General features: G+C 48.1%; 1 protein-coding gene across 4 annotated transcripts in view; it reads left to right on the top strand.

Moving 5' to 3' along the window:
• git1 (G protein-coupled receptor kinase interacting ArfGAP 1) overlaps positions 1-15,401 on the top strand; it is a 190,089-nt gene that overhangs the window by 139,707 nt on the left and 34,981 nt on the right. For all 4 annotated transcript variants that reach the window (XM_070543325.1, XM_070543327.1, XM_070543326.1 and 1 more), the window contains one exon: positions 10,752-10,904. In XM_070543325.1, the coding sequence (XP_070399426.1) occupies positions 10,752-10,904 (153 nt within the window). The remainder of the gene's footprint in view (positions 1-10,751; positions 10,905-15,401) is intronic.

Here is a 15,401-nt window from a genome sequence, read left to right as displayed (position 1 = left end):
GCAAAAAGAACCAACCTAGTAAATATCGTTTTACTCAACGGCTCCTTTATGAGTAAACATGTATAAACTATTTTTTATGGTCGCAGACATCTAACTCTTCATTTTGTACCTTTTTTTCCCGAAACTCCGTGTCTGCTCGCTCAGTTGATGGTTCTGATCAGGTGCTCCAGCCAAAAGAATTAACGGAAGGTCTGCAACCCAACACGGAGAAGATGGGCGGGACATGCGGGGTTTAGCCGCAGCTCATTGGCTAAGAGCGATGCCTTCATTTCTCCTGGGAGTTAACCCTTTTTATGCTGGATCCGTAGGCTATTCAGATACAACTAAACGTAGCTCTTAAACTAATAGCTTATTTCTATTTTATTATTATTATTAATTTATTTTCATAGAGATTGACCTCTAATATTTAAGGTACATTTATATGTGGGTTACACCTTCCATTTTCTTTATATTCCTTATTTGCTTTTTCAAGGTGTAGTTCAACATCATAAGCAAACTCAGGAATCACAAAGAAAGATGGCCATGGCAAAGTCTCACGTTGTTTGACTGTCAAAGACACAGGATCTTGACTTGAGCAAGTTGGGGTAGTTAATGGGGAAGATGTAATGGATGGGTCCAAAGAGGAAGCATGACTCTGTACATCTGTATCTAATGTTTTTTGGATGATCTTCAGCACTGCTCTACCAGGTGGAAGTTCTGTTATATTAGTCAAATTACAAAGTTCATTCCCAAACTCTGGGTCCTCAAGCTGAATCTGAAAGTTATCCTTGATTTCCAGCTTTTCCTCAAGAATTAGTTCCAATTGTTCAACTGAAGACTTCTTCAGAAATATCCAACCTTCTAAAGTTGTCTGCAGCCAACACCACAAGTTATATTCTACACAGAAAAAAAATCAATATAATTTCTTGAAATCACAAATAGAGTGTGAGGCTTCAAGTTACAGGTGTCCTTATACTTGACACTTACTTTTGTGTTAAAACCTAATTAAGAAGAAATCGTTTCACTGCAACCATGTTCTTTCCCTGAACTACATAGAACGTTGGTTACGTATTGTAACCCCAGATTCTATGAGTCTAGTTGCAGCCCTTAAGCTAGCTGCTATTGGAAGGATGATCTCAGCATCAGTCAATCATGAAGAGCTTAAATGTACGCCCACCAATGGTGGGCACCCCTTGTGGGTATATAAGTGGAGCGACTCCACTGTTCACCTCCGATGTCTCTTGATCCTAACAGAACCAGTGGAGCCATTGGCTTAAGGGCTGCGACTAGACTCATAGAATCTGGGGTTACAATACGTAACCAACGTTCTATTTCGTCTAGTCTTAGCCCTTAAGCTAGCTGCTATTGGAATAATGCACAGCTGGATGGGTTTACGCCACACTGGTTAGCTCAACCAAATGGACACACCCAACATGTCTCCTTTTAGTGAGGGTCACTCAGCCTCAGCTCAGGACATAAAAGGCTGAGGCAGCCAGAGAGAAGAGTGGGGTTCCCACTAAAATATCACAAGAGGATCCACAGAGGATGAAGTTCATTCAAGTAGGGCTGATGTGGTGCCATAATGCTTTCACTCAGCCTGCTGAGGTCCAAGCACTGAACGAGTGATGGAACCTGAAGACACATCTCGTAAATAATGATGAGTAAAGGAACATGGGGAAGCCCATGAAGCAGCCTGACAAATGACTTCCATCGACACACCACGGTGGAGCGCCATAGGAGAGGAATTCCCTCTGGCTGAGATAGCCATGAGTGTCTCAGGAGGGTCCCACCCTGAAGATGTGTAAACGAGTGAAATGGCATCACATAGCCAGTTTGAAAGACTCTGGGTCGACAGTGCTTGCCCAAGGGAAGAATCTCTGTAGTGCACAAACAGGCTTTGTGAGTGGCGAATCCCTGAAGTGCATGACACATATCGTGCGAGCGTGCGCACCGGGCAGAGAAGGTGGGAAGCCGCCTCCTCATCAGAATTATGGGGAGGAGGAAAAAGTCCAGCCAATGAAATCGACCTGGATTTGAAGTAAGTATTAATGTTTTGGGGCACAAAGGCTGGGTTGGTGCATAAAACAGCAGATCCACCATCTTCCCGGATCCTGAGGCATGCGGGTGCCACTGAGAGGGCGTTTAGGTCGCTCACCCTCTTGACTGATGCCAGCGCCAGCAGCAAGGCAGTTTTGAGTGACAGGAACTTGAGTGAGACCTGGTCCAAGGGTTCAAATGGGGCTTCAGGTAAGCCGCACAGAAACACTGTAAGATCCCACTGGGGAAATAGCGGGCGGGACACAGGTCTGTTCCTTCCGACACCTTTTAGAAAACGTTTTGTGAGGGGATGATTGAAAACAGATCTGCGTGTGCCCCTTCCTTCATGTGCCTCCTGGTGTCCTCCATCCCTCTCTAGATTACCTTTTGTGTCTCATAGCGCCCTCATATGTCCTTTGTCTGTGTCTCATTTATGTATTTTCTGTCTGTTGGCATTCGATCATCCCCATCCCCTCCAGTTGTAGCTCCAGCCTCTTTGTCCCCAGCTCTGTGTCTGTGTGGGTGTGTGCGTGTCCATTCCCCAACTCAGTGTTTGTGTGTGTGTGTGTGGCACCTTCCTACCGGGTGGGTGGGCTATATTATATATCTACCAGATACAAAATCCCATCCAAGGATTACACCAGGTAAATTGAGAGCGTCTGCCAGAGATCAAAGGAATCAGCCATTAACCACCGCACCGGGGTTTATTGAAAATTCTAATTAAAACATCATTTAAAAAACCAGGTTAGGACAGTCACTATAAACGGTTGTCAGAACTGGGCCGGAGAGTCTGCAGCCTTATCTGGACGCTGCGGGGCAGATTCCTCCTCCTTGGGGACGCTTGTCTGCCACACTGCCGGTTTCCTCTTCCCTCGATAGCTCGCCTCCTCCTTCAAGACGAGTGTCTGCCGCACCGCCGTTTCCCTCGATCGGCCGCTTCCTCCTGCAGATCGGTCACTGGCTCGGCCGCGTCACCGCGCCACGCTGTCGTCCTCCTCTGTCGCGGGTCCACCTGTCAGTGAATTTAACGGCAGTCACTGCTCGATCACACACCGCGGGTCACACCTTGTCACAGGGCCGCTACTCACACGCCAGGGCAGAGGAATACCCTGCCCACATCTCCATGAAGCCTCGTCACAGACGATCGGTGTCCTTTCACCCAGCGATTCTCTGCTTGCTGCCACCGTCTTTACCAAAAAAAACAGACGCTCCTAATCTGCCACCGGTGCAGATAATTGCTCCGGTCCAGATGTCATCTGTCCAAGCTCATCAAAATAAAATCACACACCCTCCCAGTTTCCTGGGTTCCCCAAAATAAAAGCATTCCATGCACTAAACTAAATAAAAAAGAATACACACTAAAAACACACCACACTAGAAGGAAAACCATAATAAAACAGACTTTGCCCGTATGACATCACCCCACTTCTTGACGTCATCAGTCCCTGTGACGTGAACAGTTCAATCCCCATACCTGTCTGGTGGCTTGCCAAAATTAGGCCGAGCAGAGCGCCACACTGCTTCCTGTGGTCCATCTTGGGGAGCCCCGTGCGGAGCTAGGGGAAAAAACCCATAGAACAATGGTTCCGGCCACTTTAGAGTCTAAAAGCCTTTGACTGCCTGCTTCAGGCTCCGCTACTGGTGGTAAAATGTCTACAGGGGGTGCTGTACACAGCTTCAATGCATTCCTATGCACCATCTGCTGGCGACCACCTTTTTCAGGTTGCACCCGATAAACCACCCCCGTCTCTCCCACCTTGTCCAAAATCACAAAAGGATCATTTCCCCACCATGTACACAGTTTCCCTCTGCCCTGCCTGTTCCTCTCCCGCACCCACACTCGTTCTCCTGGCAGCAGGGGCATGGCCTTGGCCTTCTTATCATAATGCTGTTTCGACTGAGAAGCTGCCTCGCTCATCTTTTGCCCCGCCATATTATAAGCGGTGGAAAGTCTCCGCTGGTGCTCATTTACCCACCCACTCAGCTCGTGACGTACCTCTTGGGGGCCAACCCCCAGTTCTAGATCTACCGGGAGTCTCAAATGCCTGCCAAACATGAGAAAAGAGGGCGCATAACCGGTGGAGCTGTGTGTTGTGTTGTTATACGCATGTACCAGCTCAGAAATGTACTCCAGCCAGCGGTTCTGCTTGGCTGTCTCCAATGAGCGAAGCATGCCTAGCAATGTCTGGTTGAACCGCTCTGTACCACCATTCCCTGCTGGATGGTATGGCGTTGTGCGACTCTTAGTTACACCATAGGTGTCACAGAGCTGCTTCATTAAGGCAGACTCAAAGTTAGGGCCTTGATCCGAATGGAAATGGGCTGGGCAGCCAAAAGGTTGAATTACATGCGTCCACAGAGCCCTCACTGTGGTCTGCGCCGTCTGATCTCTAGTAGGGATGGCCCAAGCAAACCGGGTGAACAGATCTGTAGCAACAAGTATGTTTTGGAAAACATCAGTAGGCCGACCAAGCGATAAGAAGTCTAACCCTATCACTTCTAAGGGGTAGGACACCACCACAGGGTTCAAAGGAGCCCTCAATTCTACCTTCTCTCTCTGTAAACTACAGGCGACACAACCCTGATGGTAACGACGTACCTCCCCCTCTTGGTCTGGCCAGTAGAACTTTTGTCTGACCCTAGCCAGGGTCCGGTCCACACCAGCATGGGCAGCTGCCTCGTGGATTCTCATCCAAACCTCTCTATGTCGAGAGCTGGGACATACAATCTGGTAGTGCTCCTCATTGGTGCGGGGCTCGATCACCCTCCGGCACAGTAAATTGCTCTTATTCACAAGCCTCTTCTGTTGTTGTAGCAACTTCTGGGCCGTGCGGGACATAGCTTGTCGCTCTGCTCTCGAGGGTCTCGTTTGTCGGTCCACGTACTCTTTAACCAGCCGGATATCCGGGTCATTGGCTTGAGCCAGCTCCCATTCACCATCAGCCCAATCTTCACTTCCCCCATCAGGGGCGAGCTCCACGGCTGCCGAAAATGCAGCCTCCGCATCGGAGGGTTCATCATCCGAGGTGGGCACTGGGAACCTGGACAAGGCATCAGCATTCGTGTTACTTTTTCCGGGACGATACTTGATGCTTTAGTTAAAAGAGGCAAGCTGAGCAACCCAGCGCTGTTCCGTTGCCCCCAGGCGGGCTGTCTGCAGATGGGCAACAGGATTATTGTCAGTATATACCAAGAACGTTGCACCAGTCAAATAATCCTTAAACTTCTCAGTTACTGCCCACTTGAGTGCCAAAAGCTCCAATTTGAAGGAGCTATAGTTCGCGTCATTACGCTCAGCTGGGTGTAAGCTACGGCTAGCATAGGCTATGACACGTTCCTGCCCCGTTTGTACTTGAGCCAGCACTGCTCCCAGCCCCTGGTTACTTGCATCTGTGTACAAAATGAATGGCAACGAATAATCAGCGTATGCCAGGACTGGGGCCTGGATAAGCGCTGTCTTCAGTGCGTCAAAGGCCACTTGGTGCTCAGGGGACCATCGTACTGCCCGGGTCTCCGTCCCCTTGTTAATAGGGGCGCCAGCGAGCAGTGCATTCAGCGGCCGGGCAATTTTTGCAAATCCCGCTACAAAGCGTCTGTAGTAGCCGGCCAGTCCCAAAAAGGCCCGCACTTGTCGCACAGTAGAGGGGGGCGGCCAATCCCTCACCGCCGAGATCTTATCTGGGTCAGGTCTTACCCCTCTTTGATCTACCACGTGGCCCAAAAATTTCACCTCACGTTGCAGTAGTTTACACTTGTCCAGCCGTAGCTTCAATCCGTGCTGCCACAGCCTTTGGAGTACCCCGTCCAGATGCTGTAGGTGAGAGGAGAAATCGGGTGAGTAAATAATGATGTAATCCAAGTACACCAACAGTGACTCTGCCATCTGACCACTTAAACACTGCTGCATAAGTCGCTGGAAAGTGGCAGGGGCATTACACAATCCGAACGGCATGCATTCAAATTCAAACAATCCAAGTGGAGTGGTAAAAGCAGTCTTCTCCCTGTCCTGAGGATCCATTTCGACCTGCCAGTACCCACTGGCCAGGTCAAGGGTAGAAAACCACTCTGCTCGGTTCAGACTGGTAAGAGTCTCCTCTATCCTAGGCAAAGGAAAGGCATCTTTATGAGTTACTGCGTTCAATTTCCTATAATCGACACAGAATCTCCAACTGTTGTCCTTTTTCTTCACCAGGGCTATGGGTGCAGCCCAGGGGCTACAGCTCTCTCTAATCACTCCTCTCTCCAGCATATCTGACAACAGGGATTTCACCTCTCTGTACATGAGGGGAGGGAGAGGTCGATATCGCTCCCTAATAGGTGCTGCCCCACCAGTGTGGATTTGGTGTTTTACGGCCTCTGTCCGCCCAAAGTCTTCATCATGCTTCGCAAAAACTTTTTCCCACTTCTGCAGCAAGGCACACAGCTCCTCCTGTTGAGCTTCAGACAAATCTGGCCGGTTAGTTAGATCTCTCACCTTTTGTGGAAGCTCACTTTGTTCTGTAGGCACTGCTGCATCCACCAACGCCACTTCAATCGCTCCGTCCTCCTCCAGGGACAGGCTCAGATCACGAGGTCCATGAACATCCGTCTCATCCATGTGGTACAGCTTTCCCAGCTTCTCGTACCGGCCAATAGACAGGCTGTAAGGGTGGGGGTTGCAAACACGCACCGGAATTCTGCCATTTCTTACAATGGCCAGTGTCCTGGCCACGCCCACCTTACTGGTCTCTGATGTCGGGTCTAACAGGGCACAGTAGTCTGCTCCTCGTGGGCCCCTCCGCGCCCGGCCCCAAACCAGCATCTCACTTCTCGGTGGGACCCTTATAGGGCCCCAACGGGCCAACCGCACAAATCCAAGCAGCCCATCCTCGGCCACAGTAGCTTCAATACGCCTGCAGGTTGCAAAGGCATCCTTCCAGGCCTTCTGATGCTTTATCGGTGATGGGCATGGGGCAACCGCTGCAGAACTCTTAAACACGGCCTTCCAGCAAGCAGTCACAATGTTCATGCCTATAATGAGCGGGTGTGTACAATGTTCATCCTTAACAATAATAACGCCCCGCCCAGGTATGCTAATGCCCTCCACTTCAAAGTCCAACACTGCATAGCCAGTATAGGGGATCTCTAATCCATTGGCTGCTCTCAATTGGAAGAATACAGGGGTCTTCTCAGGTTTAATTCCAGTAAAATATTTTTCTAGGAGACTCTGTTGCATTAAAGTTACTTGGGAACCCGTATCCAGTAACCCCTGGAGCTGGACTCCCTCAATGGTCACCCCTATGGTAGGACTTTGTCCAACAAATGTCTCAGTGGCCCCTTTTTCCTCTGGTGGTGAATCAGCCACCCCTGCCCCCCGGACCTCAGCAGCAGGGATGGTTAGTTTAAAGGAGGCGGTGATGCATTTGGCTCCCTACAGAACCTGGCTATGTGGCCTGGACATCTACATCTGTGGCAGATTGGTCGACCTTGTGCATCCCGGTCGTTGGCATAGGACGTGGACCGCCGCCTCTCCCTCTCAAACCTTGAGGGTTGTGGAGCAACTGCTGCGGGTTGGAGAAGTGATTTAACCTCCCTCACCAATTCCTGGGTAAGCTCTCCCATCTGCGCCTTCACGTCCTCCATAATCTCCCTCTTTAGGGCCTCCTTCCAGCCAGGTCCCTGTGATGATTTGGGGGAAGCACATGGGTTACTCACAGCTGAACATGTCGCCTCAGTCGGCGTGTTTCCGTACTCTGCATCAAGTAATAGTGCCTCCTGACGGACAGCAGCAAAATCCCCCTCAGGGTTATGGCGAGCATAAACCTTTAAGGCCTGGGCCAGGGGACCCTCCTGTAACCCCAACAACAGCTGGTCCCGTAAGGCTACATCTGAGGGGGAGTCGTCGGGGTCATGTCGCCGCAACCTACAATGTAGCTCGCGCAACCTCAAAATAAAAGAAGATACAGTCTCACTTGGCTTCTGGGTGCAACCGAAAAACTGAGACCTTAACACTGCGGTTGGAGTGCGGTCTCCATACAAGGAATCTAAATAGTTAAGGATTTTACGGACTTGATCTTTTTCCTTCTCTTCCAAAACACTGACCTGACGTTTGGCTTCCCCAGCCAGCGCCCCCAATACAATATCAACCTTCCTGGGTTCTGCCAACTCCTGTGTCCCTAGCAACCCGGTTATCTGTTCCTTCCAGTCACAGTATTTTAAGTCCTCCCCATGTCCTTTAAATTTTGGAAGCCAAGGGGCCCCTGGGTAAACAGGCATCATCATGGCTAATTTATTTGGCTCCAACAGCCGCTCCCAAAGCCTGGATCCTGCCAACAATGCCAAATGTGGCACCTTCCTACCGGGTGGGTGGGCTATATTATATATCTACCAGATACAAAATCCCACCCAAGGATTACACCAGGTAAATTGAGAGCGTCTGCCAGAGATCAAAGGAATCAGCCATTAACCACCGCACCGGGGTTTATTGAAAATTCTAATTAAAACATTTAAAAAACCAGGTTAGGACAGTCACTATAAACGGTTGTCAGAACTGGGCCGGAGAGTCTGCAGCCTTATCTGGACTCTGCGGGGCAGATTCCTCCTCCTTGGGGACGCTTGTCTGCCACGCTGCCGGTTTCCTCTTCCCTCGATAGCTCGCCTCCTCCTTCAAGACGCGTGTCTGCCGCACCGCCGTTTCCCTCGATCGGCCGCTTCCTCCTGCAGATCGGTCACTGGCTCGGCCGCGTCGCCGCACCACGCTGTCGTCCTCCTCTGTCGCGGGTCCACCTGTCAGTGAATTTAACGGCAGTCACTGCTCGATCACACACCGCGGGTCACACCTTGTCACAGGGCCGCTACTCATACGCCAGGGCAGAGGAATACCCTGCCCACATCTCCATGAAGCCTCGTCACAGACGATCGGTGTCCTTTCACCCAGCGATTCTCTACTTGCTGCCACCGTCTCCACCAAAAAAAACAGACGCTCCTAATCTGCCACCGGTGCAGATAATTGCTCCGGTCCGGATGTCATCTGTCCAAGCTCATCAAAATAAAATCACACACCCTCCCAGTTTCCTGGGTTCCCCAAAATAAAAGCATTCCATGCACTAAACTAAATAAAAAAGAATACACACTAAAAACACACCACACTAGAAGGAAAACCACAATAAAACAGACTTTGCCCGTATGACATGTGTGTGTGTGTGTGTGTGTGTGTGTGTGTGTGTGTGTGTGTGTGTGTGTGTGTGTCCATTCCCCAATTCAGTGTGTGTGAGTGTATTTGGGGGTGATTGTGTGTGTGTGAGTTCTTCCTTCAGTCTTTTAGTTCAGTTTTGTGTTTATCTGCCCTCCTTTGGTTCTGCTTCCCCATTTAGATAATTGTTGTCACCTGTCTTCCCTCCAGCCCTCACTCCACACACCTGCTTCCTGTTTCCCTAATTGTTCCTCCCAGTCTATTTAAGCCCGGTCTTGTCTTTGTCTTGTGTCGGTCCATTGAGGTAATTCTGTCAGTCTTCTTGTGTTGTCTCTAGTGTTTTGATCTCCTGCTCAGCTCTTTGGATACATCGTTTTTTTTTTTGGCTCCCACCCATTTGGATATATTTTTGTTTCAATCATCCTAATAAAAGGATTTTACTTCACATCATCTCCTGCCTCGTGTCCTCCTGGGTATCTGCATATTTGGGCCCTACCAACACCCAATCGTGACAGCAGGTCTGCTGTGTGTGAGCAGAGCGCACCACGGGAGCGAGCTTGTAATGAGTGAGCATGTTTTAGCCACTTGGGTGGTGCGGAGTGGCTGAGACAACGGAACAGACAGGAATACTGATGTAACTCTGGAGCACAAAGGTGCGGGATTCACTTAGCAGGAAGGGGACAGCGAGAGAAACACGAACAAACCGGACTGGTAGTAACGTTTTTGAGCTAAACGGCAGAAAAAATGTGGGTGTTTAACCTCTTCATTCCCCATGGGTCTAACGCCCAAGGTTACGCTAGCAAGCAGCTCGGACAGACAGGTGGAATGAACCATTGTGAAGGGGAGGGGTGTGACTCAAACAGTAAATACATTATTTGTTAAATATGAAATCTATACATACATTGAGCGAATGAGGGGCCCTAGCACATTTAACGTATGTTTTAAAAAGAGACAATAAGAACAAAAGGGTCTTTTCTTCTGGGCCCTTAGGGTCATCCTAACCTTCCACCCCTTCACGGCGCCCATGAAGTAAAGCAATCACTTTATGAGCCAGAATCAGATATTTTATTAAAAGGGAGTTAGATAAAAGTCTCGTCTCCAGTGCAGATGTCTTGTAACGGGACCTGGTATCTAGGGTGCAACTGCTGTGGAATGACTGGTACCAGTCATCTGTGAAATTGAAGGTTAATGTTTCCATGTAACCCCTGCAATGTGTTCATGTACTCCTGGTTGGGAATCACTGGTCTAGGCTACAGAAGTATTCAATCCGTTGTCTTGTAAGATCATGAGGTGGTCCCTGAAGCTAATAGACAAAAAGAAAAATGGTGTGCGAGTGTTAACGAGAAATTAAAGGCGTTTTATTTTTGTGATTTGACTCCAGAGAAGAGTAGGAAGCTGTGTGAGTGAGATCCAGTCACTCCTCCTCTCACTCAGCTGAAATGGGCAGATTGATCTTGGGTGCTCAATCCCAGACCTGGTCACTCTAAACATACTGATTATATGCTATATCACTCAGGGCTCAGCTCTAATGCCCGTCTCCATCCGCTTTGTGTTATATCTTCAGAGCATGAACTCATCCGACATGTCAGATGGACCCATCACCCTTCATGAGTATCTGGAGGTAAAGAAGGCCCTGGCTTCCTCTGAAGCCAAGGTGCAACAGCTGATGAAGGTCAACAACAACCTGAGCGAGGAGCTCCGAAGGCTTCAGAAGGAGGTATGACGAAGCTGGAACCCAGGAGTGAAGAGAGAAGGGTAACAGCATCAGAAAGATATGTTGTTTCATAGAAAGGGCCACAAGATCCAAATAATCACAGAAGCAGAGGGAAACCCCAACTTTTACCAGAGGATTTAAGTGAAGTTAAGAATATCAATCCCGAGTCACAAGTTTCAATTCACTTTTTAGTTTAGTTTGGTGTTCATCAGTTGTTTATTGTTGCTTCTTTTTTTGGAGTCATCATTAGTTCACACAAAAGCAGCACTGGATATCCACAATTCCTTCATGTTTCTGTCACTTCTCACTCAGTTGTTTTTAAACTGTTTACATCTAGCAAGCAGCACACACCTGAGAAAACAGTACTGTCAGAGTATCAAAGTTCAGGTGAGATGGTATTACCTGTCACACCTTTGCACAACAGGGGCACAAATCTGTTGATACAAGACAACCTGCCTGGCCCAAAAACGGTCCCACACTAATGTTTGGTTGGACCTCCTTTGGTAAATGGTAAATGGCCTGTATTTGATATAGCGCCTTCTAGAGTCCTGGAACCCTCCCAAGGCGCTTTACAACACAATCAGTCATTCACCCATTCACACACACATTCACACACTGATGGTGATGAGCTACAATGTAGCCACAGCTGCCCTGGGGCGCACTGACTGAGGCGAGACTGCCGAGCACTGGCGTCACCGGTCCCTCCGACCACCACCAGCAGGCAACGTGGGTTAAGTGTCTTGCCCAAGGACACAACGACAGCGACAGACTGAGCGGGGCTCGAACCTGCAACCTTCTGATTACGGGGCGAGCACTTAACTCCTGTGCCACCGTCGCTCCTTTAGCTGTGACTACGACACACATTCGCTGTGGTGTTGTTTCCTTAAGCCTCTGCAGCGTCACCAGGTTTATCTCCATCCAGTGTTGCATTAATGTCCCACCAAGATCTTGTATTGATGATGGTAGTCTGACCGCTGCCCAAAGCCTTCTCCAGCACATCCCAAAGGTTCTCAGTGGGGTTAAAAATCCAAATGCATGTTAGGCTTTTTAAAATTTCATATGAAATGCTGTCCCAAATATACAGTTTGAAACGCTTATTGTGGGTATTTTGTTTTGATCACATAACAGCCCCTGATTTCAAGTAAAGAGTGGCCTTTTTCAGCCAAGCTTCTCAAAATCCTTTTTTTTAGTCTTAACCTCTGACGTAACTAGGGGGAGTTGTAAGCTAGTCCTGCCTGAAGCTCAGTGTGGCGAGTAGGTAGTTTTCAGGTAGAGAGGTCATGTTATCAAGTCGGTGTTCACTAGTTTTGGGTTGTGTTCATTCTTCTGAAAAAGTAGTAAACTGTTGTGTGGAGGATGTAGAAACTCCAGCGGGTCCGAACGTTGAGTCCACGGGTTTCCAAATAAGAGAATAGACAGCACCATCTTCCGTTCCTGGTGCGTTTTGGGCAGCTGAAAACACGTTGTTTCTGCTCCTCTCCGGAGGATTATGGTCCCAGTGATGTGACGGGAGTTCCACATGCCTCCTGTCCTGTCCTCCAGAGCCCCATGTTGGAGCTGCTGGCTCCTAGAGCCCAGATCAGCATCAGAACCAGGTCAGGGAGGTCTACGCTGAGCTCCAGAAGTAGATGGAGAGCTTTAAAAAGCCCTAGCAGGCCAGAGAAGCTGGTGTCTGGGTCAGACCCAGGTCCGAGCCACCTGCCCAGGCAATGACAGGCGTCTCTCCCTCTCTCTAAAGCGCTAGGCTACGTTACGTGAACGGATATTAATGAGTATGAAACAACTGACAAACACTCATTACAGTTTATTATAGTGAAGAATCCATATTACGTTAACTGACCAATACTATTTTAACTGTCTGGTACACGACAGTAGTCTGTGGAGCATTGTGATGTTAGCACACGAGTTTAAGCTAGCTAGCTAGCACGTTCATTCCCAGAGACACCTGCTGCTCCACAGAACCTCCTGACACCACAGCTAAATCTCTCCTTTGGCCATAGTTTCTCCCTCTGGTTGTCTGCAGCAGCTCATAACTGTATGGTGGTGGTCCATCAGAAGTAGAATTAGAAACATTTAAAGTTTCCTCTGTGTCATTAGAGTCCACAGTTTTATCTGCATCAAGCTAACAGGACTATGCCTACCTGTCTGGTTCGGCAGAAAACACATTTTTCTCACAAAAACGACTCCCAAAGCCTAAATAATTTATGCATGTGTACTTTTTTTTTAGAATGAGTTCCTGTTATGTTTCCCTAAACATTGGTTCAAAGGAGGCTCCAACCTGCAATTTGCTCTTTAAGGTCTGAACTCTGAGGTGGTGTGAAAATGTGTCTCATGCTCCCTGAACCACTCTTTCACTATTTGAGCACAATGAGTCCTGACGTTGTCATCTTGGAATATGGCCGTGCCATCAGGGAGATGGAATAACCAGGTAGTCAGCTGACTTCATCCTTGGAGCACATCCTGTTGCTCACCACCTGCAGCAAGCCCAGATCATAGCACTGCCCCCACAGGCTTGTACAGTAGGCATTGGGTGCATCACTTCATCTTTCTCTCTTCTTACCCTGATGCATCATCACTCTGGAACAGGGTCCATCTGGACTCATCAGACCACATGACCTTCTTCCATTGTCTAGTTTTTATGCTCCATAGCAAATGACCATACCATTACATATTTATTTCTATAGCACATTTATTACCACAGCATGAAAGCTGACCAAACACATCCATTAAAAACGAACAAGACTCAAAAACTATCAGATACAACCATCAATACAAGTGCTGATGAAGGTTCTCAGTCATCCAGGTCATGGTAATCCAAAAGGGTTCAACTGAAGGCAACTGGACTGTTTTGTTTTCTTGAAGATGTCTTGCTTCTCATCCGAGGAGCTTTGTCAATGCAGACTGGAATACACACACACACACACACACACACACACACACACACACACACACACACACACACACACACACACACACACACAGACACAGACAGACACACAAACAGACAGACAGACAGACACAGAGAGAGAGAGAGAGAGAGAGAGAGAGAGAGAGAGAGAGAGAGAGAGAGAGAGAGAGAGAGAGAGAGAGAGAGAGAGAGAGAGAGAGAGACACACACACAGCTTTCTTCTGTGTTTTTTAGCAGTAGTCAGCAGCTTCTGGGTTTTAAACACTCCCACACCACCCTTCCTTAAAGTGAGGAACAGTTTTGAGCCGTGTGGCTAAAATAACCAGGCATTCTGCATTCTTACAACTGGACTACAAAAATCTTAGTGAGAAGAAAAATGTTGGATCTGCTCTGTTTAGCCGGATGTCCAGGACCATTTTTGGCAGTTATCGTGACGACATAGTCAAAAGATGTATTAGACACATTTCAAAAATGAACAGGTGGACAAATATGACCAAAACTGTATAATAAAATATCTAAATGGCACCTCTAGTGAATAATCTAAGGCTTTTTGGACACTTAGATGCTTAAAATGTGAAACACTGTATGAAGGGATGGAAAGTAGAGTTTTCATGACATGTCTCCTTTAAATGAGACAATGAGTGAACTCTGATTAAGCATGCTTGGCTGAGTCTGGAACAGAGAAATGTGGGTACATATGCAGAAGAGCCATTGCACTGTAAAGTGGAGTGAATGTGTGCATTAATGCATGCATATAAATAAGTGTGATCCTGGTGATGAACAAGAGCAGCAGTCACTTATAATCTGATACAGTTTAGACTGAAAGGCAGCGATAGATGTCAAACTTGCAGGCTTCAGGGTTCCAACCATATGCTGCTGCAAACAGGAAGGAGGTAGTAGAGGTGTTGGGAACGATAAGATTAAAGTATTCACTAGACCTAGTGTGCTATTCATTATGGGCGTGGTGAAGAAGAGAGGACAGATAGAGAGGTGTCTTGCCCTGAATTGTCTTGTAGACAAAGACAAGCCAGTCTGAAGGGTTAGGGTCATGTCTTAGTCTCTTAGCTGAGTTTAGTTTGTCCAGCAGCTCCGCTGGCCAGCGCTGGGTGTCTGGCTTGGTCTGTCTGCTAGCTCAGCTGGGTGATGTGGTTGTCTAACTCGGTCTAGCAGCTAGCTTATCCAATTGGCGGTGGATATTCAAAGCACCAGCTCGGCCTGCCGGATAGTTCTGCTGGACCACGAGGTTGTCTGACTTGGTCTAGGTGGCAGTGGGTGTCCAGAACACCAGCTTTCCTTCCCCACTGGGAGTTAGGAGCGATGGAGGAGTCCAAAAGCACATAGTTTAAATGAGGGAAGCACAGATCAGTGTGGTTTTTACCATGTTTGACCATGTTTTTATGTTTTTGAGTTAAGGACAAGCCACCAGCTAAAATGTTAAGAGAAGTTTATTTTTCTTGTATTTCTTCTAGATTAAGATTTTTGTTGAAATTCACAGAAGTTTCCTAAGGCTTGTCGAGTTTTTTTTTTTTGTGTGGGGGGGTTGAGTGTGTTTGTACTTTAACATAAATACAGACAGTCTTTAACCCCGGTCA

This window comes from Nothobranchius furzeri, chromosome 13 (assembly GCF_043380555.1).
Source record: "Nothobranchius furzeri strain GRZ-AD chromosome 13, NfurGRZ-RIMD1, whole genome shotgun sequence".
Taxonomy (NCBI): Eukaryota; Metazoa; Chordata; class Actinopteri; order Cyprinodontiformes; family Nothobranchiidae; genus Nothobranchius; species Nothobranchius furzeri.
This window is presented reverse-complemented; position numbering and strand designations above follow the sequence as displayed.